The 23,826-nt window shown below is 35.4% G+C and overlaps 1 protein-coding gene across 2 annotated transcripts in view; it reads right to left on the bottom strand.

Annotated features, from left to right (window-relative positions):
• The window catches only part of LOC137631818 (uncharacterized), a 219,737-nt gene that overhangs the window by 60,232 nt on the left and 135,679 nt on the right, over nucleotides 1-23,826 (bottom strand). For both annotated transcript variants that reach the window (XM_068363819.1, XM_068363820.1), the window contains exons 3-5: nucleotides 7,665-7,773; nucleotides 5,695-5,818; nucleotides 135-247 (exon numbers count right to left, since the gene is read on the bottom strand). In XM_068363819.1, the coding sequence (XP_068219920.1) occupies nucleotides 135-247; nucleotides 5,695-5,818; nucleotides 7,665-7,773 (346 nt within the window). The remainder of the gene's footprint in view (nucleotides 1-134; nucleotides 248-5,694; nucleotides 5,819-7,664; nucleotides 7,774-23,826) is intronic.

A 23,826-nucleotide genomic window follows, 5' to 3' on the forward strand; every position in this document is an offset into this window, starting at 1 on the left:
TACTTGTCAGGCTTCCAATGGTACTCTGTCCCAAACATTTTCTTAGATCTTAAACGTATTTCAAAAATAAATGCATCTGTAGGCTTAGAGTTAGAGACCATGATAATCCTTGCAAGGCTACAGGAAAAGCTTACCAATTAATGTGAAAGGAACTGCTGCCCCAAATAAAGCTAAATCTTGCATAACTGACACGATCCTTCGAAGAACGACTCCACCGGCTTTTTCTGCTAAAGCTGGATATGGATTCCTGAGAAAAGAGAAAAATCGTTGAAGTTAATGCTGCAAAACATTTACATTTGCAGATATAATTAAAATATGAGTCCATGTTGGATTATATTAAATGCATTGTAACTTGTGGAATGATCTTCCTAATTGGCTAGTTGAATCGGTAGAACTTGAAAAGTTCAAACTTGCAGCAAATGCTTTTATGTTGGACAGTCTGACACAAGTCTCTTTTTATAGTTTATAATGAAATATCTGTTTTGATGTTACTGTTTTTAAAATATTTTATTAATTGTGAATTATTTTTCATATCGTTTATTTATTTCCTTATTTAATTTTCTCACTGGGATATTTCTATCTGTTGAAGCCCTTGGACTTAAAGCATCTTGCTTTTCCAACTAGGGTTGTAGCTTAGCTAATAATAATAATAATAATAATAATAATAATAATAATAATAATAATAATAATAATAATAATAATAATAATAATAACAACTTACAAATATGTTACGCATGTATCTAATAAAAATGTACGCTGAAAAGGGGATTGATTAGTATTCTTAATAGAAAGGTCAATCCAGCTCGGTAACTAATGACATCTAGTCACTCTCTTGTCTCAGCTACTCTTATTCTAGGTTCAAAGGAAACAGTAAATGAATGGTGAACATAAACCAGTAAACCTTTCTCTGGAACAATTTAAGTAATGGAATCACAGATTTCTAGAGAGTAAGCATTTGTCTCACAGGCAACACAGCACCCATTGAAAAATAGGAACTCTCTCCCACATGCTAAACAGTACATGCAGAAAAGTGGCAGTTTGGTTATCTGACAGAAATGCGAAAGTGGGTCTAGAAAAGTAGCATGGTTGCAATTAGTAAGCATACAAACTAATTTCTTATCAAGTCTTGTTAAGAAGTAAACAAAGAATTAAGTACTCCAAATAAGAAAACAACATTAGAGACCAAATGCCATAAATATAAGACATAGCATTATTAATCTGCTACACAACACTTATTAATATGTAAACCATTTAACTTCAAATATTCTTCTGTGGACTTTGTTCTCAAATCTACAAAATCTATTAGTAAATCTATTAGAAAAATTAGAAAGTTGAAATTTCAAGTATCAAACATTTACCTCCTGGGTGGACTTAACAAGGCTATTTTCCTAAGAGGAAAGGTAAGCCCAAGAATGAGAAATTTAATCCCATATAAGAAGTTAAACCCCAATTAAACCTTCACTTGAAAGTTTCCAAAGTCCTAGCTGGAATACAATCTAGGTCAGATGCCCTTTTGGTTTTAAGGGATTTAAAAGAAAAGCAAAATATTGGAAGAGAGCTGAAATGAAAGACCTTCAGCGTTACAATCAAAAGTATAATCAACTGCAAACAAAGACAACTGAAGAAAAAAAAAATTTCACAAAGAAAATAAACTATAGATCCAACAGAGTTGGATTTTAGTGGGAAAAACTAAATAAACAAACCAGAACATTGACTGAAAAGCTGATTTGGTCTAATGTGAGATTATGACCTAACCAAAATTACTATAATTGCAGATGCAGAGGCAAACAATCCCTCTGTGGAATATCAAAGATAAGGACGCCAACGTAAGTATGCTAATCAACACTTGACTACAATGAAATTACTAAACAATTATTCTTCTCTCAAGAGGTTTGCTACTGCACTGTCATTGTTAAGTGATCACTTTCCTCTAGGTAAAGGTAGAAAAGACTCATTAGCTATGATAAGAAACTCTTCTAGGAGAAGGACATTCCAAAATCAAAACATTGTTCTCTAGTCTTATCCTAACTTTCACATTTTTCTTACACTTATACCAAAACAACTTCTATAGACAGGCAATGCAGTGTCAGTATAGCCAAGAAAGTTATGTTTGGTCTTAAATGGAACAATAGCAGGCTAGGTATATTAATGCACCATGGAAATGAAGCAAAGGTACTGTAGGAATGATTGACAGCAATACCATTCCATTCCTAAAAAGTGAAAGGTGGCAGACAGCAATATAAGAACCATGGGCACATAACAGCTACAATACTTCTACAATAGTTTTCTAACAGAGTTTAGGACAAATTATGCCATAAATGGACCAAGTGGAAAGGTTATTGACAAATTGATAAAAAAAACAGGAGATAGACTTCAGCAGTGGGAATATGGCACCAATGCTGATTGCCTCTATGGTGAAATGCCCCAAACTATGGACCACAATCTCTGCAGCTGCCCACTGGGACCTCCATGTTCTCATGTTCATCTACAGGACGCAAATGACAGAGCCATCATTTGGATACACGAGTGGTGCGGTAAGATATTGAGATGATAGCAAAATTGTGGTGGCTGATGGGGTAACGTCTCTGACTGGTGTACGCCAGACTGGGGTTCGGCTCGCGCTCAAATTCGTTAGTTTCTTTGGTCGCTGCAATCTCACCATCCTTGAGAGCTAAGGATGGGGGGTTGGGGAGCCTATAGGTCTAACTGCCGAGTCATCAGCAGCCATTGCCTGGCCCTCCTTGGTCCTAGCTTGGGTGGAGCAGGGGCTTGGGTGCTGGTCATACGTACTTATGGTCAGTCTCTAGGGCATTGTCTTGCTTGATACGGCAATGCTACTGTCCCTTGCCTCGGCCATTCATGAGCGGCCTTTGAACCTTTAAATGTGTTGTGAATGTATGTTGCAGATGATAGATTTCTTAATAATTCTAATAAACAAGCATAGCTTGTGTAATTATATATGCAGAAATAATTACAATATAGTGTGCTGTTGTGTAAACATGTGCAAGCAAGTAGTTTTGTGAAAAAAATGGCAGTAAATAAAAGATGCAACACTTCATGTTTGCAAGGGATGCATAGTTGTTTGACAATAGCATTGCAAATTTTCTGAACTGGTAAAAGTTAAAAGTCCAGCATGAAGTTAAAAGTGAACAATAAATAATGTTAAATAGTGAAACTACCCTCTAGTGCTGATTGGAAACGGTACAATATCTGAGAATAAATGATCCTGGTGACAATGGACTCTCCAAAAAAGTGAAGTAAATGTTGAGAGATAATAGGAAAATACATTTTTCACAGTATACAGTCCTTATTCTGTTAAAATATAAAACACAGACAAAACACCATTTAGCGTACAAGTCACAGAGCTGTGGTGGCATGGTGGCAGCGTCCTTGCCTGGTGATTCCCAGACTGGGGTTCGAGTCCCACTCATAATCGTTAGTTCCTTTGGTCGCTGCAACCTCGTCTTTCTTGTGAGCTAAGTAAGGGGGCTTGGGGGAGCTTATGAGGCTATCTGCTGAGTCATCAGCAGTCATTGGCCCTCCTTGGTCGTAGCTTGGGTTTAGAGGGGGATTGGGCACTGATCATATGTAAGATGGTCAGTCTCTAGGGCACTGTCCTGCTTGATAGGGAAATCTCACTGTCCCTTGTTTCTACCATTCATGGGCGGCCTTTAAACCTTTAAAATTAATCATGTCAATATGCTTATTCAAATAATTCAATTGAAATTGAAAAAGTACTCTTAAATTTCATTTGGAAGTTCTGAAGTTTTTTGTATCTCTGTATCTTCTATTTAGTCTATATATCTTATAAAACCCCACACAGACAGTACATCTGTTCTGGAGCAATCTGTATACATATCACTTATTTCCTTTCCTTACTGGGCTATTTTTCCATGTTGGAGCCCTTGAGGTTATAGTATCATGCTTTGCCAGCTACGGTTGTAGCCTGGCTAATACTAATAATACTAATAGAGCAGACATTTTCAACTTAAACATCACCACGTTTGTTTCTTTTTAGAGTGTTCTATCTTATGTAAAACACGGGCTCTTGCATTGCTCGCCCGTAATAACATCACCTAAACATCCACACAAGGTCCCTATAAATTATAGATTTAAATTCTTGAACGTATAGACATGAATTTACTTTACTCTCATCCGGAACCATTAACCTCACGAGTGATAATTATTCCATTTCGAGTTTCTGTACTCTACTTAAATAATACACCACAAGGCACTACAGGAGATGGAAAAACAAGGCCTGCATGGCTGAGGACTATGAAGGGCGAAGTAGGAGATGATGAATGGCGAAGTATTGATTTAAAAGCTCAAGAATGCAACGACTGGCGAAATCTAACGGAGGCCCTTTCCGTCAACAGATGATGATAAATCTATACTCAGGGGTTGAATATGGATGCAAAAAATGATATCCGATGCGGTAAACTCTGTGCATTATAGATTTATGCTGAGAATAGTTGAAAATATAACTTTAATAACTTATATATCGTATAACTCTGGAGTATGAATAGCAGATGAAGTTCTAAATAAATACGTAGACCAGGAAACAAATGTCCATGTAAGGTGAGTCACGTGCTGTCCCTGGCCTATAATGTCGAGCACCAATGATTACATTAAGTGTTCTATCCTTTTCTCAACAATTACAAAATTAACGTGGGAGCCACTATTGATCATTTCTCCAGTATATGTAGTGACTATACAATATAAACAAGACTGTTAAAAGACTAACTGAATCATCTGATGTTTCTAAAACTTTCATCTACTTGACTGTGCTCCTCATACTTTAACATAGGGTGGCTAGTTGTTCTTTAAAAATGTAAGGTATGATATTAGAAAGAGAGAGAGAGAGAGAGAGAGAGAGAGAGAGAGAGAGAGAGAGAGAGAGAGAGAGAGAGAGAGAGAGAGAGAGAGAGAGAGAGACAGAGAGAGAGAGAGAAAGGTCACTTACCATTCATAAATTACAAATAGCTGTACCATACCCGGCAATGTACCTACACAATACAGTACTAGTGGACAAAAAGTAATACATAAAAAACCCCTTTCCTCTATTCTTGTGGTTCATTTTGCGCTACTATGTCCATTTTCAGTTCTATTTAAAGGTTTAAAGGCCACTCATGAATGGCTGAGGCAAGGGACAGTGACATTGCCCTATTAAGCAGGACAATGCCCTAGAGACTGACCATATATACATATGATCAGCGCTCAAAACCCCTCTCCACCGAAGCTAGGACCAATGAGGGCCAGGCAATAGCTGCTGAGGACCCATCCATAGCTCACAAGGATGGTGAGGTTCCAGGGACCAAGGAAACTAACGAGTTTGAGCGAGACTTGAACTCCAGTCTAGCGTTCACAAGCGGATCTTCTGAAAAATATTTAATTTTTGTAATGACATCTTTGCTTTTATGACTTCAATTGAATAATTTTTAATTCTTTTTTTATAATAAACTATATCGGCGTCAATGACCGATGTCAGGTTCTCAGAAAACTCTCAATCAATCAATCAATCACAGACCACCATAATCCCAAAATGGCTTCCCTCTTTTTCGATGCAATGTCATCAGAAGAGCCTCTTTTAGGCTTTGCTGAAATAAAGCACAGAAAATAAGGCACAGAGTAAGGAGACAAGAAAAAATTATACCATTTTTTTTTGGCATCATTTGGCATCAGTTGTACACATACCTTCGATTCATCATTGCCTCCCGAGGCCAAAATACTTCCATCATTAACCAGGATTTTCCTAAAAGCACAGCTGTGTAGACTTCGGCTGCTACCAATACTGTTGCGAGGATAAAACCAATCCAACCTGAAATTTGAAAGTGTTAGCACAGGATAGGAAGACGATTGCAAAGGAAATAATCAACTGCATATACATAAATATTCTACCTAAACAGATGTAAATCTATCAAAGAGTTTGCATTATATCACACATTAATGAACGAAGAAAATTATATATAAAATTTATGAAAATTAGTTATTAAATAATTATTTGTTAATGTAAAGGGGAAGGTGGAAGTCTGAATATTCTTTGGGAACATATGCCCACATCACAGTTATTCACTCTCTCTCTCTCTCTCTCTCTCTCTCTCTCTCTCTCTCTCTCTCTCTCTCTCTCTCTCTCTCTCCTGATATCCCATGTATGCTGAATAAATGTTCATATTTCTAAATTCTAACAATTTTGTTATATCATGGGATGATATTAGTATTTGCATGTGTGCTGTACATAATTTCTTTAAATTTGTTAAACACCAACTTGCTGAGATAGTCAGTTAATAATTCTGCTCTCGACTATAGCCAATAACTTTTGTCTTGTTATAGGCGAATGGTATTTTACCTGACAATTGCATTATATTTAACAGGCAAGTTTTATCATATCGTTTAATGTTGAACTCCGGGATAATTCCTATCAGTCTTTCAAGATTCTAAAAACTTTTAACCAGGTTGGTTAACCCTTTCACTGCCATTGGCAATTTAGTAAAAATTTAAAAAAGAAAAACATCTGTTCATTGGAAAGGTCTTTATGAGATCTTTCCAATTTTGCTACATCAGAAGTTTTGTTGAATTCACTACTGGCAGTGAAAGGGTTAAAGTGGGACTCTCATTTTGTACTAGACTCTGCTTCTTTATGGAATCTTGTGGCAAAGTCACCAGTGTCATTCTAAAGTTTTGTGAAAAAAAAGTCTGGCTTTACCTTTCAGTTCTAAAATTCCTTATCTTTTGACAGCTTCTTATGCTCTTTTTAATTCCTTTCTCAATAAATTTCATTATTTTCTTTATCACATGTAACAGCCTGTAGTTAGTTTCAATTCAAACATTACCACACAACCATAAACTTACGTTACACTTTACACCACCAACAACTGTAATTTCTTGCTGTCTAGACAAAGACGGTTTACTAGAATCAACACTAAAACCATCAATTTGATCGATCAAATCCATAATCCAAAGTCCTCAAGTGCCAGGGGCGCGTCAAGGTTCCATGGGTAGGAAGACGTTTATAAAAATTAATAAAATACAAAACATACATAACTAAAAAAATAATTAGATGCTACCTGAAAACTTTAGACAGAACATGCTCATTTCAAGACATCTGTTTCTTTGTGAATGATATCAGAGAGAATTAAAAAATTACTACTACCTACCCTACCCTATAAGGGATGGTATCAAAAGTAACCAAGAGAAAACCTGCTAGTTGAGAAAGAATGTAATGGAAAAATACAATCAAAATCCCTCTAATTTTCTAAGGAGACAAGCCGTAAAGAATGCCTAGAATCCTTTCTCAAGAAACCAGCTCAACCCTGGAAGACATGGAATAGTTTACAGAGAGAGAGAGACTCACTCTTGACGTGTCAATATAATCAGTAGCCTACATTGATCTTATAGGTTTAAAAATCATTGGGTAGTTAGTTTATTGGCTTCATAAATATATAAACCACCATTGAAGAGAGAGAGGTAGGTCACCATCAATTTTCTAGTTCCCCTACATATTTTGCCCTCTTCATCTATACAGTAGATCTACTACTTCGAAGTCATTCCAATTTATTAACGCTTTTGAACCTTCCACCATTTACCATTCGCAGTGCGGGACAAACCTATTCTGATTTGCTTTGGCCTTCATGCTACGCTTTGACCAAAGAAAATGCAATACTTACCACAGTAGGCGATAGCTCCCGGGAGAGCAATGATCGGCACGACTCCAAAGACGCCAACAATGTAGCAGACTGCTCTTAGTGTGCTGATGCCCGGGGAAGTATTTTGACTCTGAAAGATGAACAATTTCAAAGAATTAATTTCCACTGTATTTGCATACGCTTGTGTAACTTGCTTAAATCAATTTACTATTCTAAAGGAGCTACAGGAAATTAACAACAGAGGCTGTCCCTAAGACATGTTGAGCATATTTTACATATTATATAGGTCTCTGATTACATAAAAATTTACACACACACACACAGATTCGGTTGCCTGATGCACCCACTCCAATACCTTCAACCAAAGGCATCCTCTTTCACAAAACCTTTTCTCTTCATATCATCCTTCACCTTATCTTATCTCCCTCTTGATCTTCTCCAACAGGTTCCTCCCAAGGCCTCCCCACTCTGTCCCCACCATCTATCTGCAACACGTGCACACACCATCTCAGTCGTGACACTCTTATCATCTCAGTAATCTTCATTACAACCACCATTCTTCTTATTTCATTATTTTCAAATCTTTCAAACAATTATATTTATTCTCATAATCCACCTTAGCATTCTCATCTCTGTTATCTGAAGCTCTGCTTCCTCTTTTCGTCTTATAGCCCAAGTTTCTGATCCATACATTAACACTGGTCCTAATACTGTGCTATAGATCTTGACTTTTACCTTGATTGGTATTTTCCTATCACATACCACTCCTGCTACCTCCCTCCCTTTTCCCCAAGGCTGTTTTTATCCTATTCTCAACTTCTGCCCCCATCCTCCCTCCTTATTTATAGTTGATCTTTAGTATCTAAATTGTTCTATCTGTTTTATAACTGCTCCTCTACTTTCATGTATGGTTATCCTGTCCCTACCTTCCTTACTACTAACCATAGCTTCAGTCTTATCAACATTTACCCTCAAACAACCCCTTTCCAAAGTTCCTTGCCACTCTACAACCCCTCTCTGTATTTCTTCCTCATTTTCAGCAGTTATCACCAAATCATCTGCATATAGCAACTCCCACAACCCTTCACTTAACACATCTAAAAACAACACAAATAAAATCGGGCTTAAAGCTAACCCCTAATGTAATCCAATGCTAACTTCAAAGATTTCTGTTTTGCCAACACATTACTTTTATCCTTGTTCTTTTGCAAATCATATCTACCATTCTAAACAACTACCCCAGGATTTTCCTCTTCCTCAAGCACCAAAACATCACTTCTCTTTGTATTCTGTCATACGCCTTCTCTAAATCTACAAAAGCACAGAAGACCTTCTGTTTCCCTCTAGTCTCTTTGCCTGTAACTGCCTTACAATAAAGATGGCATACACAATCCCTCTCAATCTCATGAATACATACTGCTGTTTCCCAAACTTTACAATCTCTCTCAATCTTTTATCTAGTACTCTCTCTACATTCAAACCTTGCTCTATTAATTTAATTCCCCTGTAGGTATTGCATCCCATGATATTTCCTATCTGCTTGATTATAGATACCATTGGACTCTCCTCCCAGTCTTTAGGTCTTATTTCCTCATCTCATATTCCTCTCAATAAATCCAGCATCCATTCTTTCCCCTCTGTATCTAGTATCATCACCATTTCAGTTTGAAACTCTCATAGGCCTGGTGTTTTACCATTCTTCATTCTACTCGCTTCTGTACTCTGCATCTCCATCACTGGTCCCTCCACCTTTTGTGCTTCTCCCAGCTCCTCTTTCTCATTTTCAGTATTCAATAATTGCTCATAATATTATCTCTATCTCCTCTTAATATCATTATCCCTATCGCTGTGCCTGTCTTTTTTTCCAGTCTTTAAATGCCTTTGATTTACTTTTAGCTGATGCTTGCACTTCTCTGTTCCACCATCACTTTTCTCCTTTCAACACACCATATCCGCTGGTTCTTCCCACTAATTCCTCCATTTCCCCTACACATATTTCTTTCATACCTAACCAAATATTTTCCACCCTGTTATCCTGTCCGGTCTCTAAGTTCAACCCTTCCAGTCATCTCTCTTTCAAAATCCTTCTAAATTACTCAAACTTTTCTCCTTTAAGTCCCAAACATTAATTCTAGATCCCCTATTTCTCTTCTTGGGTTTTCTACCTTCAATTTCAAAATCCATCACTACCAGTTTATGATGCTTCCCCAAAAAGCACTTTTTATTTCAAAAGTAATATATTTTAATATCATTTTATCTTAGTCATTCTTTTGATACAGTTGTGCATTAACTGCTCCATTTCCCACAACCTACCAGACATGAAACTTAAGAAATTACGAAACATAACAAACACATCTGAAAGTGAAAATAACACGTCCAAGGACGTGAGCAAAGTTGCCTCCCTAGAGGAAGCAACAACGTCCTCAGTAACTCAAGGTTGCCAAGGAGTTAATTGGTCTACGCTCCTACTCGTCCTAATCTCGGAAGTCGGAACGAGGAGGAGCTTCGGGAAGAGGTCGGGGGTGACACTTTTTCCGTCTGTTTCTCTAACCAATAAGTAATCTATTTGGCTCTCCACTCCACTTTCATAGGTTATCAGACGCTTATCCAACTACTGAAACCAGGTGTTCATACAGGCCAATTCAAAACTCTGAGCCATCTCTAATCCATATTATTATTATTATTATTATTATTATTATTATTATTATTATTACTTACTAGACTACAACCCGATGGTAAAGCAGAACGATATAATCCCGGGGGCTCCAACAGGGAAAATAGCCCAATGAGGTAAGGAAATAAGAAAACTACAAGAAAAGTATTTAACAATTAAGATAAAATATTTTAAAAACAGTAGCAACAATAAAATATCTGTCATAGATAAACTATAAAAACTTAAAAAAAAAAAAGTGTACCCGCAAGCAAGAGAACTCTACCCCTAGACAGTGGACGACCATGGTACAGAAGCTATGACTATCCAAGACCAAAGAACAATGGTTTGATTTTGGAGTGTCCTTCTCCTGGAAGAGCCGCTTACCATCGGTTAAGTCTCTCCTCTACTCTTACCAAGAAGAAAGTAGCCACTGAACAATCATATTGCAGTAGTTAACCCCTTGAGCTAGGAAGAATTGTATGGTAATCTCAGTGTTGTCAGGTGTATGAGGAAAGAGAAAAATGTGTAAAGATTAGACCAGACTATTCTGTGTATGTGTCGGCAAGATGAAATGAACCGTAACCAGAGAGAGGGACCCAATGTAGTACTGTCTGGCCAGTCAAAGGACACATTCCTCATCCCCATTTCTAATTCCAAACCCATGGCCTCCATGTACCTCCTCATATCCATCCCTTTTCTTCCCCAATCTGCCATTCATACCTGCTCCTATGATTAGCTCCTCTTCCTCTTTCACTGAGCTAATAGCAGCCTGAAAATTCTTGTCAAAATAATTCCTTTTCTTGTTCTTGACAACCCATCTGAGGAACATCTGTTGAAATTATATTTATAATCTGATCCCCTATTATCATTGGGATCTTTAAAAGCCTATCATTCATTTTCTTTGCTTCTACCACATTTTCTTTCCAGCTCTTACCTATTATGATCACAACCCCATTTCTACCCTCTCTTGACCCACTGTAACACAGTTTATACCCATTCCCTATCTCTCTAATTCCATTTCCTATCCATCTAATCTTCTGCAGACACAAGAAATCTATCTTCTCTCAATCTTCCCATTAGTGAACCTGATTTACCATTCTCTTACTAACTTCTTTGGCCGCAGTCCTGAATCCTGTGGTATAATAGGGCAAGGCAATCTTGGACTCCTTTTTAGTAACCTTTGTACAAAATCTATATTAATAATTTATGACCAAATACCAAACAAGTTTTCAAGAGAGGGAGGTCTCATCTATAAAAACAGCTTGTTTCATAATCATCAAAGAATTAGAAATTTTCTTATTTCAGCAATCAAAAAAATATCTTAGAGGAGAGGCAATTTTGGACAGTGAGGCAATTTTGGACACGTCTGTATCTCCTTTAATCGCCAATGCCAGTTGGGCAAACTATGGCAATTTGTGGTGCCTATCAATCAATATAAATATGCTAGAAAAAAAATTATAGACTTACATAAACTTTTGTGTCCGTAATCCAAGATTGTCCAATTTTGCCTCACCAAGAAAAAAGTGAGAAGTTTGCCTGTCCAATTTTGCCTTACCATGGCTTTGAAAACTCCAATTTTGCTTTACTATACGAATATGTAAATGAAACTGTATTCGAGCACACAAATATACTTTTATGTATAAATCTGCATATATGTAATCATCAAAATTCAAAATAAGACATAAGGGGTGCAATAAAGGGGGTGTCTGCCCAAGGTGACACCCTAAAAGTGAGTGACACCCTGAGAGTTACATTTAAAAAAAAATGTTACTTTCTAGCTCGATGGTTATGATATGATTTCAAAAAGTTATTTAATACTGGGGACACTCTTAAAGCTGTTGACACTCAGAGGGTGAAACCTGCAAAAAGATTGACCAAAACATGGTAACATCCTCGAGAGGGGTGTCACCCCAAGTGCTAGAAATATCTAAAAAAAACTCTACTATATACATTGTTCCTATAATAATTCACGTATCCAAATGAAAATTTCAGGAATTGAAATAGAATATATTTTCACTGTTCCTGCTAATTTCCATGTTGATAACTGTCATGTTGCCTTTTTGATATGGTGTTAAATGGAGCAACATTAAAGTGAACAGCATGATAGATACATCAAGGAGGGGCAAAGCTGATCCCATAAACAATATTCGTCCTAAGTTGTACCTATCCGGTTTATTTTTATCATTGTTACCTCATACTATGAACAAGCCACGAAAGAGATACTTTTACCTACAAAAGAAAGGGATACAATCGAAGATTTAAGAAAAAAAGATGAAATGAAGAAAAATAAAATGAAAAACACAAAGAAAGAGAGATAGAAACATGACAAATAATGGAAATACAAAGCAACCAAATATCTCGATTCTTTAAGAGAAAATGTTTCTGCAAACACTAACATAAATACAAAAAAATCTAAATTGACCAGGGTAATAAATAGTCCCGATAGTGAATGATAATGATTTATTTAGACCTAAAATAAAAGAAATAAAAAAGAAATTCAAATCATTTTGGAATATATTAAGGAGCGTCCATTATTTTGCATTGGAAGAGCAACAAGAGGGTTTTTAGAGGAAGAAGGAGGCTAAGTGACTCGCCTTGAGCTAGATGCTTGAAGCTACATATCATCATCACCATCTCCTCCCACGCCTATTGACGCACAGGACCTCAATTAGATTTTGCTAGTCGTCTCTATCTTCAGCTTTTAATTCAATACTTCTCCAATCACAATCTCCTACTTCATACTTTATAGTCCTCACCCATGCAGGCCTGGGTCTTCCAACTCTCTTGGTGCCTTGTGGAGGCCAGTTGAAAGTTTAGTGAACTAATCTCTCTCAGGGAGAACAAAGAGCATCCCCAAACCATATCCATCTACCCCTCACCATGATCTCACCCACATATGGCGCTCAAGTAATCTCTCAAGTTTCATTTCTAATCCTACCCTATCATTTAACACCCAATATTCTTCTGAGGGCTTTGTTCTCAAATCTACAAAATGAGTTTCATTAATACACCAAGATTCACGCCCATACAGTAACACCGATCTCACTAAAATGATATATTGCCTGATTATTATATGTAATTTTAGGCGACGAGATTTCCAAATTTGACTTAACCTAGCCATCGTCTGATTTGTTTTTTTCAATCTTTCATTTAACCCCAATTCTAAAGTTCCTATAATAAATATCATAGTTCCTAAATATTTAAATAATTCTACCTTATTAATCCGTTATCCTTCCAAAAATATTTCATCTTCCATTGCATATTCCGTTCTCATCATCAGTCTTTCTTCTATTTATCTCAAGCCAAACCTCAAGTGATTTTTCATGCATTCTGGTGTTCTGCTAATAAGGACAGCGTCATCAGCATACTCTAGGTCTGCTAATTTTCTGTTACCAATTCAGTCCAATCCATCTCCACCATCTCCAACCGATCAATGCATTACAAAATCTATGAGGATAAACAACCTAGGTGACAACACATTCCCTTAGAGTACTCCAATGTTCACTGGAAATTCGTTTGATAAGACGCCACTAACATTAACTTTGCATTTGCTATGCTCATGAACAGACAATTAAATTTACATATTTGAGAGGAACTCCATAATGACGCAGGACTCACCACAAAATTTGCCAGATCATATAATCGAAAGCTTTTTCATAGCCCACATATACCATCAAAAGTGGATTTCTATATTCTACATATTGCTGTACCACATGTCTTAAATGAAAATTTGGTCAGTACAACTTCTACCTTTTCTAAATCCTGCTTGTTCATCTCTCAGCTTTTCATCAATCTTTCTCTAGTCTCTTTAGAATGAGCATTCTATATATTTTCATGACAGCTGGCCTAAGTGATGCCTCTGTAATGATTGCAATCAGTCAGATCTTTTTTTGTCATTTTTACCAGCACTCCTAGCTCCCATACATAAGGCTTTGCCTCTTCTCGCCACATTCTACAAAATAATCTTGTAGGTAATCTGGGAGTCACTTAATTTTCAGGCAAAATCATCTTAGCAGTTATTCCTTCGTATCCAGGGGCTTTCCATCTTTTGAGTTTTTTAAGAATAGCTTCGACTTCAAACACACCTAATTCATTCATGGACACATCAAGGTCTTCATCAGTTTCAGGTATATCAACCAAATTATTCCCTTCATATTTCCTATTCCTGACCTCACTAAAGTGTTCAATCCAACATTACCTTTCTTCGTCTTCTTTTGTTATAACAGATCCATCTTTCTTTTTGATGGGTATATGCTTCTTCTTCTTTTTTCCCCGTAGAGATTTCATTAATAATTCTATTAGTAATTCCTAAAACAAAGCCACTCCCTGAATTCTTAGCTTTATCAGCCTCATCTGCTTTACTGTCTAAATATTCTCTCCAATCATTCCTGATATTTCTTTTGACCTCACTATCAATACAGAAATACTTGGCATGCTTTGCCTTGTAATTTTCATTACTTCCTCGAAAACTTTCAGAAATCAATTTCTGTTTTTGTCTTCTTTTTATAGTATCCCAATTATCATTTGATATCCATGGTTTTCTCCTTGTAACTGCATGTCCCAAAACTTTGTCTCTTAAAGTCTCTTAAGACTGTAAATCGATTCCTACATTCAGTTACAAAGATTTCTGTGCTCATCCTCTAGAAGCTTAGTTGTATCAAACTTAGGTATTCTATCTACATTTCTGTTGGTTGCTTTCAGTTTTAATATTTGTGTGGCAGTGGGGAGCTGGTGATCACTACCAATATCTGCACCTCTATAGCTTGTTACATTTCTCAGAGTCCTCCTTCTTTCTTTATCAATGGCTATGTGACCTATTTGATATTTGTAATTGCCACATGGTGAAGTCCATGTATATTTGTGGATCTCATTGTGCTGGAAAAGAGTACCTCCAGTAACAAGATTGTTTGTTGAACAATAACTTATAAAATGTGCCCCATTTTCATTTGCAACTTCGCCAAGAACCTCAACACCCATCACATTTTCTATACCCTGATTATTCCTTCCAACTTTAGCATTGAAGTCATTAATCACATTTTCCATATCTCTCTAGGTTCTCATCTATTATACCCTGGAGTTCTTCACAGTATTCATCTTTCCTTTCTTCAGGGGAATCATTTGTTGGCACATAGCAAACTATAATACTCATATTGCATTACTTTGATTTAATTTTTGTAAGTAACAATCTGCAATCTACAGCTCTCCATTTGGTTAATGCCTTTTCTGCTCTTGGTGTCATCATCATTATTCCTACCCCTTCTCTTCTAACTCCTTCTGTTCCTCCTGAGTAGATATATGTATTGCCTTGGTCTTAGGAGTTCTTTACCAATCCCCTTACAACGTGTTTCACTTAGAGCCAAGATATTCAAACTATATTTCATAAATTCATTCTCTACTAGCGGTAACTTCCCAGTCTGATTCATGGTTCTATTATTTCAATTACCAATTTTCAATTTTTCTTTAGCATTTACAAACCGGGAGTTTCTTGGCAACCCACTACGCCCGGGACTAGGGACAATTCTTTCATTTTCACTTTCCATAGACAGACTAAATCCACAGAGGCTTCAATGGCTAAATTCATCAAAGAATAGCCAGTTTCTACCGGTCCATACTAATTCCAGTAAGATCAACTGCCGGGCATTAGAAGTAGAGGAGTATCCAGAGCACCAATCGGATACATACCTTTTTCAAATTACAGATGGAATTAATGGTCCTTTATTTATGGAACCCATGCCTCAAAGAGAATGTTTAGCGCCGTGTTCAAAAGAACTGGAGCTGTTTTTTGAGCATTCGGTTGAATTAAATAGACCCGTCATATATTCAAGCATTTAAATTGTCACGTATATGGCTATAGTATATATTGAATTGTTCACATTTATTTCCAATTTTGTACTTGTCCCTATTTTCTCATTAGTAATAGGTTTTATCATTATCTATGAAAAGAAAACTTTTTCCTTTTTCCTTTTCTTATAAATCAATATGATTTGCTATTGAAATAAATGATAGAAAATATTTTCAAAGAACTATCAATTATCTATGTTTTTAGTTAAAATGATTAAGAAAATATATATATATATATATATATATATATATATATATATATATATATATATATATGTATATATATATATATATATATATATATATATATATATATATATATATATATATATATATATATATATATATATATATATAGATAGATAGATAGATAGATAGATAGATAGATAGTTTAAAAAATCTCTTACTTAATAGCTTAACATTACGAATTGGATTTTTTTTTTTAATTAAGTGTCCAAAACTGCCTTACCATTTTTTCAAGGAGAGGCAAAATTGGACACTAGATATTCCAAATATTTTCATTAATTTTTTTATTTTAAACCTTCCTTTAGCATCATCCACTAATTTGTTTTTAGAAAAAATAATTTCCTGTATTATTTCTGAGAAACCCTAAAATGAAGGTGAGGCAATTATTGGACACCCATATTCAACAATTTTTTTACGGGTACTTAATACTTTTTAAAAACCAGACATACTAATATTTATAAAGTAGAAGGTTGGGCAATTTCTAATAGCATTATAGTTTTCGAAAATAATAAATAGTTTTAGAGATATTGCCTCTGTCCAATATTTGCCTTACTTGTTCAAAATTGACTCCGTCCAAAATTGCCTTACCCTACTATACCCCTCGTACATTCACCATGCCAGTAGGGGGATCCTGACGCATGTCACTTACAGGGGACGCCTTAGCTGCATCCACATTTATAATAGCATCAGGCAGTGTTCAAAATTTGGCAGAGGGATTTTACAACCGCATGCCCTTGCAGTCATCAACCACAGTTATTGGCGGTAGGGCTAGCCTTTGACTAAATAGTCGAACTGCAAGGTAACAGTTTCCACAGTTATTAGCAATTGACCTAGCCCTAGCCTTTTGTTAAAAAAAGCAAGACTACAAGGAACCAGTTGTCCTTAAAGTCGCTTTCTATAATACACAGGACGTACGAGACCCACCTACTTTCACGCTCATTTTAAATCTAAAGATCTGTACTGCAATGTATATCTGGAAGTGAAGAAAAATAAGAGGTTAATGAACAAACTTTCTAGGGATAAGGTGTTTTCCATTCATGAAAAGGTTAATTAACAAAGAGGAACTAACAAGCAAACCAATATTCCTAACTATAGAAATGAGCTACTAACTTTGAAAGATGTCCATGAACGTGATAGTAGAAGGCCCAAGGATATGACGTCACTGAGTATGACGTACCAAATCAAATCCTCTACTGATTATGACGTAGTTTATGTCGTTTCCTTCTACTTTTGTGGTTTTAACATTATTTGGTGCTATTTTGGTATGAGATTTCATTTATGGCGTGATCTCAGAAATTATTCTTTTGCTTTGGTATGCGATCTCAATATTTTCAATAGGTAAATAAAAAAGAATAATAGAAAATATAATGGTTTTTGCTTCGCAGTGTGATCGCTTCGCTTGCGCATAAATAACTACATGAAGCTCCATATGTACTGGCAAGCAGTAATGTTCAGTTGCGCACACTAACAATAATGATTGATTATTATTTCTTAGATAATTATTCCAGGTATATATATTTTTTTAGAGAATCTAATGATTCTTGCTTTGTCGTGAAGTGAAGAGAGATTGCTACTATCAGGTGAGATCGCATACCAAAGCAAAATCAAGACTTTGAGCTCGCATACCAAAACAGCACCCATCAGCTTTCTTACTTTCAGTGTTTTGAAATAGTAAGTATGTCTTATAATACTGCTCTAAAGTATCAAACAAGTACCATAGATCAGTAGTCCATAAATATGAGTTGTAATATGTGACGCAAATTCTTGTCCTTCAAACCGTAAAATTTCTCCATAGAACAATTTTTTTTCCCCAAATGGGAGCCCATGGTTCCTTATTCTATAAATGACTTTTAACTTATTAAAGAAATAAATACACACTATAACGTACTAATGAGCCACTACTCTTGTACCTTCTCTGTTGAATAATCTGGAACCTTTCTATGACTGTAAAAAGTGGTTTTGGATCTATGAGGCTTTATCTAATTAGTATTATCATCATTGTTGTTGTCAGCAGAACGGTGCATGCCCTAAAGGCCCATTAGAAAAGCACATATAAGATGTCGAACAGAAAAATAAATAATATAAGAAATGAAAACCAAAACATCATGAAATGTAAAAAGAAATAGGCCAAGAAGACTACCTTAAAGAATGCCAGATAATACAATCTAATAGTGTCAATGGTACTCTACCCGTCTTACCCTATTACTTGAAAATTCCATTATACTGTACTAAGATATGGTCCACAAATTCGTAACTGTCTAAACTGGAAAACAAGGCCCTTATGATTAACACAATCAAAAGCAGTACTAATTATTAGAACTTTGTAAGCAGAATATAAAAGATTTTCAAATAGCACTGGGAATTGTAAGAGGGGCATCACAAGCATCACGGCCCTTGCAGAACAAAACTGCAAACTCAGAAACAGCCAATAAGTTCATGTATATCAATTCAGATATTCTACAAATTGTTTAAAAAATTCAATAGAAACTGAGTGATATTCAGCAATTCTTCAGATTGATGAAATAAGAAGAATGGCAGGCCTAGTAAAAATTACAGAGGTGATAAGAGTGTCATGATTGAGATGGTGTGGGCACGTGTTGAGGTTGGATGGTGGGGAGGGCGTGAGGAGGGCTTGGGGGAGGAACCTGTGAGGGAGACAAGATCAAGACGGAGGCAGACAATTAGATGGCAAGATAAGATGAAGGATAATAGGGAGAGAAGAGGTTTGGTGGAAGAGGATGCCTTTGATAGAAGGCTTTGGATACGGTGCATCAGGCAACCAACCCTTTAATGCAGGGATAACCATGGGAAAGAAAAAGATATTCGGTAATTCTTCATATGTCTTCTTCCACTTAACTTACGAAAAATAACAGACAACTTGGGAGCTAAGAAATAAGTTGTATTAAAAATATATAAAAAATATATACCATTTGGGTCTACACCTTCAAAGGCTATAAAGGTCAAGAAGAAAAATAGGAATATGGCAGTTTGATTCTTTCACTGTTCTTCTTATTGTCAAAGACATCAAACCACAAGCAAAGAAGAAATCCTCAAGTTTACTCCAAAGTTATAACCTTTAAGAAGAGTTTCCATCTCCTGATGTCAATATCCGTCTCACTGATATTCCTTGGAACGATATTGTTTGATGGAGAAATTTCTGAGTGGGGATACATTAACGTGGTGAAAGGGTTTGTGTATTGCCATGATCAGCAAAGCTGTACTAGCCAGAGACACATATACTAAGCTGGTTTGCTATCTCCCACCATCACTAATCTTCACTGGCCAGCGTGGTGACGAAAAATGGCCAAACCCCAGACATGAATACGCGGACTATCTGAAGCCTTTGTCCTGCAGTGGACAAGAAAAGGCTGTATTTGTTGTTGTTATTGATTTTTTGTAAGTTTTCCTCTAATCCAATTCTAGACACAAGATCCAATATTCAAAGAGTGCAAAGTTTGATCAAAATCTCTCAAGATAAACTGTGATTTCCAATGATTAGCATAAGAACCTTTAATCATTTTTAGGTTTTTTCTTATGAGACCATTCTCACGTCGTTCAAGAAGCTTTGTCATTTCCTTTGTGGTGGTGATAAATATTTTAGTTTCATTGCATCATTTGACAAATTCTCTACAAAGACGTCTGTTCTATTTGTGATAAAGGATAAAAATTCAAACGAATATGTGAATACTTATATTCTATAATTAACTTCAATCTGCAGCCATAAGCGTAACCACTATTTTTCAATATCTTAAATGATTTTATCTAAATGTTTGATATCATGATACATAACTGAATAAATTGTATTTTTTTAATGTAATAATAACACAGTACTCTGCACGATATGAAATTTTACTCAATAAAATGTATTAACTTGTAGAACTATAGTTTGTTGAAAGATCAGTATTCCAGAAATATGAGTGGTAATATGTGGAATGTGAAATGTTCAATGCTTTTGAACGAACATCGTAAAATGACAGTGGAGGTCCTGTAGAGAGCAGGGTTTCCCTGCAGTATAGGACCAGGGAAGTCAAAGTAAATAAAATAAATTAAATCAAGTCAAGTATGTATCAAAGGGTACTTCCTTAGGTAGAAACCCACATTTTCCGCATATGGGAACTCATGGTTCCTTATTCTATAGAAGACTTTAATTTGCTAATTTGTCTAAACACTTTCAACTTATTAAAGAAATGAATATACACTATAAAATGCAAAGAGCCACTGCTCCTGTACTTTCTCTTCTGAACTATCTTGAATGTTTCTACTATAAAGATGTGTCATTGGCTACAGATTAAATGCCTTATTTGCTCGTTTCATTGACGCTTGTGTAATATTCAAGTGTTGTGCACATGAAAAAGACACTCGCCACTTCATACAGTCATAAAATTGAGTGTTTTGGAAGGCCAAAGCACAAACCAGATGATTTCAAGCAGATAGGTAAAGAAAATGAACTTAATCTTGCCAATGCAATTTCAAGAGAGCTTGATTTACTGCATCTATTCAACATAAGACATAAAAAAATTAGAATATTAATTGATAAAAGATTGAAAAGATATTTTGACAATCAAAACTAAAGGAAACTGCTAGAACATAAAATATAAGCATATTTACATTAAATTTCATAATCTTAAATTATATGTAACGTATGTAGATACAAAATTAAAAATTTTAATGATATACATATCTCTTTTAATGAAAATTAAAAAGTAAAAATTTTTAATTTTTCTTGTGAGTTACTTTTGGTCATTTGAAAAATGTTTTTTTTTTTCTGAACACTAAAATTGTTTTCATATCATATTAATAATAATAATAATAATAATAATAATAATAATAATAATAATAATAATAATAATAATAATAATAATAATAATATTATTATTATTATTATTATTATTATTATTAGCTAAGCTTCAACCCTCGTTGGAAAAGCAAGATGCTATAAGCCCAAGGGCTCCAACAGGGAAAAATAGCCCAGTAGGGAAAGGAAATAAGAAAATAAATAATCGAGATAAGAAGTAATGAGCAATTAAAATAAAGTATTTTAATAACATTAACAACATTGAAACAGATATTTCATTTATAAACTATAGAAAGACTTATGTCAGCCAGTTCAACATAAAAACATTTGCTACAAGTTTTAACTTTTAAAGTTCTACTAGTTCAACTACCCGATTAGGAAAATCATTCCACAATCTGGTCACAGCTGGAACAAAACTTCTAGAATACTGTGTAGTATTGAGCCTCATGATGGAGAAGGCCTGGCTATTAGAGTTAACTGTCTACTTAGTATTACGAACAGGATGGAACTGTCCGGGAAGATCTGAATGTAAAGGATGGTGAGAATTATGAAAAATTTATAACTAAAAGAAAAATAATAATAATAATAATAATACCCTAATGTAAGTATTACTGATCAACAATTCTGCCAATATCCCGGTCTATTTGAATACCTGAAGGAGCCAAACCATAGTTCTTGCACTGTGTATGTATAATATATATATATATATATATATATATATATATATATATATATATATATATATATATATATATATATTAACTGAAATCAATTTCCATAATCAGAGATAAACGTTTATAATTTTCTAAAAGTTGCTTTTACGGCCATAGTCAAAGAATTAAAATAGTTAACTTCTAATTCAGGTTATAAAACTGTTCACAAATTCACCAAAATTTTTAGGATTACCCTTGAGGAATGTGGAAGACTGGCAAAGTCCAAGTTAGATTAACTATTTTACGCTAGGGTACTTACATGGCTCATGATACATGGTTTGCACGGGTCCACAAGAGCTAAATCTCTGTTCACGGTGAATTCATGATCAGCATCTTATTTCTTTGGCAGGATCATGCGTGAAAATCTCACTTTTTTCATGTTGAAACTCTTTTACATTAGCATAGTAGATTGGTGATATGGACAAGTCTGAGTTTAACTCATTATAAGTATCAGAGAGTCATATACAGATTTTAATTTTAAGTAAAATATATAGCACAAACAGTGCCAGCATCCTTAGAGACCCAGGATTTCCTTAAGCACTCCAATATGGTTTATTCTTGCCTATACCGTGTTCCAGGATGCCCTGGACGTTACATAGGAATGACCACTATGCGACTGTCTAAGAGACTGTCCTCCCATGTCTACCAAGAGGCAATAAGAGCTCATGCCCTACAGATGTACAACCACAATATCAAGCGTGAAGAGATTGTCAAGAGTACTAGGATCATTGGCCATGCTCATGACAAGAGAAGACTTAGGATCCTTGTGACTCTCCTCATACAGCGAGAAAAAACATCCCACAATACAACTCAAGAGATGTTCCTGCTCCCCTCCAAACATGAATGGATCACCCACTAAATTTTTCTTCAAAGCCTGAGTATGATTACAATATCTCAACATAGACTCCCAACAGATGTAACACCCAGTTCAAAAAGACACAGGCCATTGGTCGTTCTTTTCATCAGACCAAGAGGAGCTTCAATTGGGGATGAACAGATAGTGTTTCATGGTTTTAGGTTATTTTTAAGAACTGATTCACATCCATAAAACATAGCATGCATCAATGTTGTGTCCATGAGTCTTTTTAATTGAAAAGGAAATGGGGTTCTTACTTAAGAATGAAATAAACTTGAGAACATACGATTATATGTCAAAAGCATTTTGATGGTATATGTTTGCCTGAGGCACAGAAGATGGCGCACTGGTAAAAATAGAATTCACAAAACTTAATTATAAAATCCTTGGCAATAATATTGTGTCCACATTATTACTGTTCAGAAGCATGAATTTGGTCTTGGTAGTATTTATTTTCATACCAAACTTCTCACAGAATTGTTCCAAAATAGATAACATTCCTTACAAAGTCTTTTCTACCAGCAGAAAATTGCACGATGCAGATTCCAAAGTAGCCCAATGCCAACATTTTGCTTTGAGCTCCACGATAAGTGGGCTTACATGAGGGGTGAAGAGTTAACATGATGAGGGTGATCTTTATTTTACAGCAAGGGTAATGCTCATTACGACAGCATCTAAAACCAACTGAGTGTTTAAGTACATTGTAACTAAAGCACAGAGAACTATATTTACACATCCAAGAGATTTCAGAGCTTCAATCAATCTATTTCTTGGAACAAAATCATGTTTTAAAACAGATATTCCATGTCTTTTGCAAAGGAAATTGTCAATTTGCACAGGCAGGGTGACAATCCACTCAATGCAACTCTTGTTTACACCACTAACATAAAATACAATACTTGCATTTTCCTGCCAAGTCGATTTATATTAGTAGTTTTCACAAATTATCCTAAATCCTTTTTTGAAGAGTGCTACTAGCCTGCTTAGGCACTACAGTGCTGAATGATACACGAAAATAATCTTAAATAGTAGGCACAGATAATTAATCTTTTGGCAAGAATTTAGGCACTCCACTTGGG

The sequence above is a fragment of the Palaemon carinicauda genome, chromosome 40 (genome assembly GCF_036898095.1).
Source record: "Palaemon carinicauda isolate YSFRI2023 chromosome 40, ASM3689809v2, whole genome shotgun sequence".
In the NCBI taxonomy this organism is placed as follows: Eukaryota; Metazoa; Arthropoda; class Malacostraca; order Decapoda; family Palaemonidae; genus Palaemon; species Palaemon carinicauda.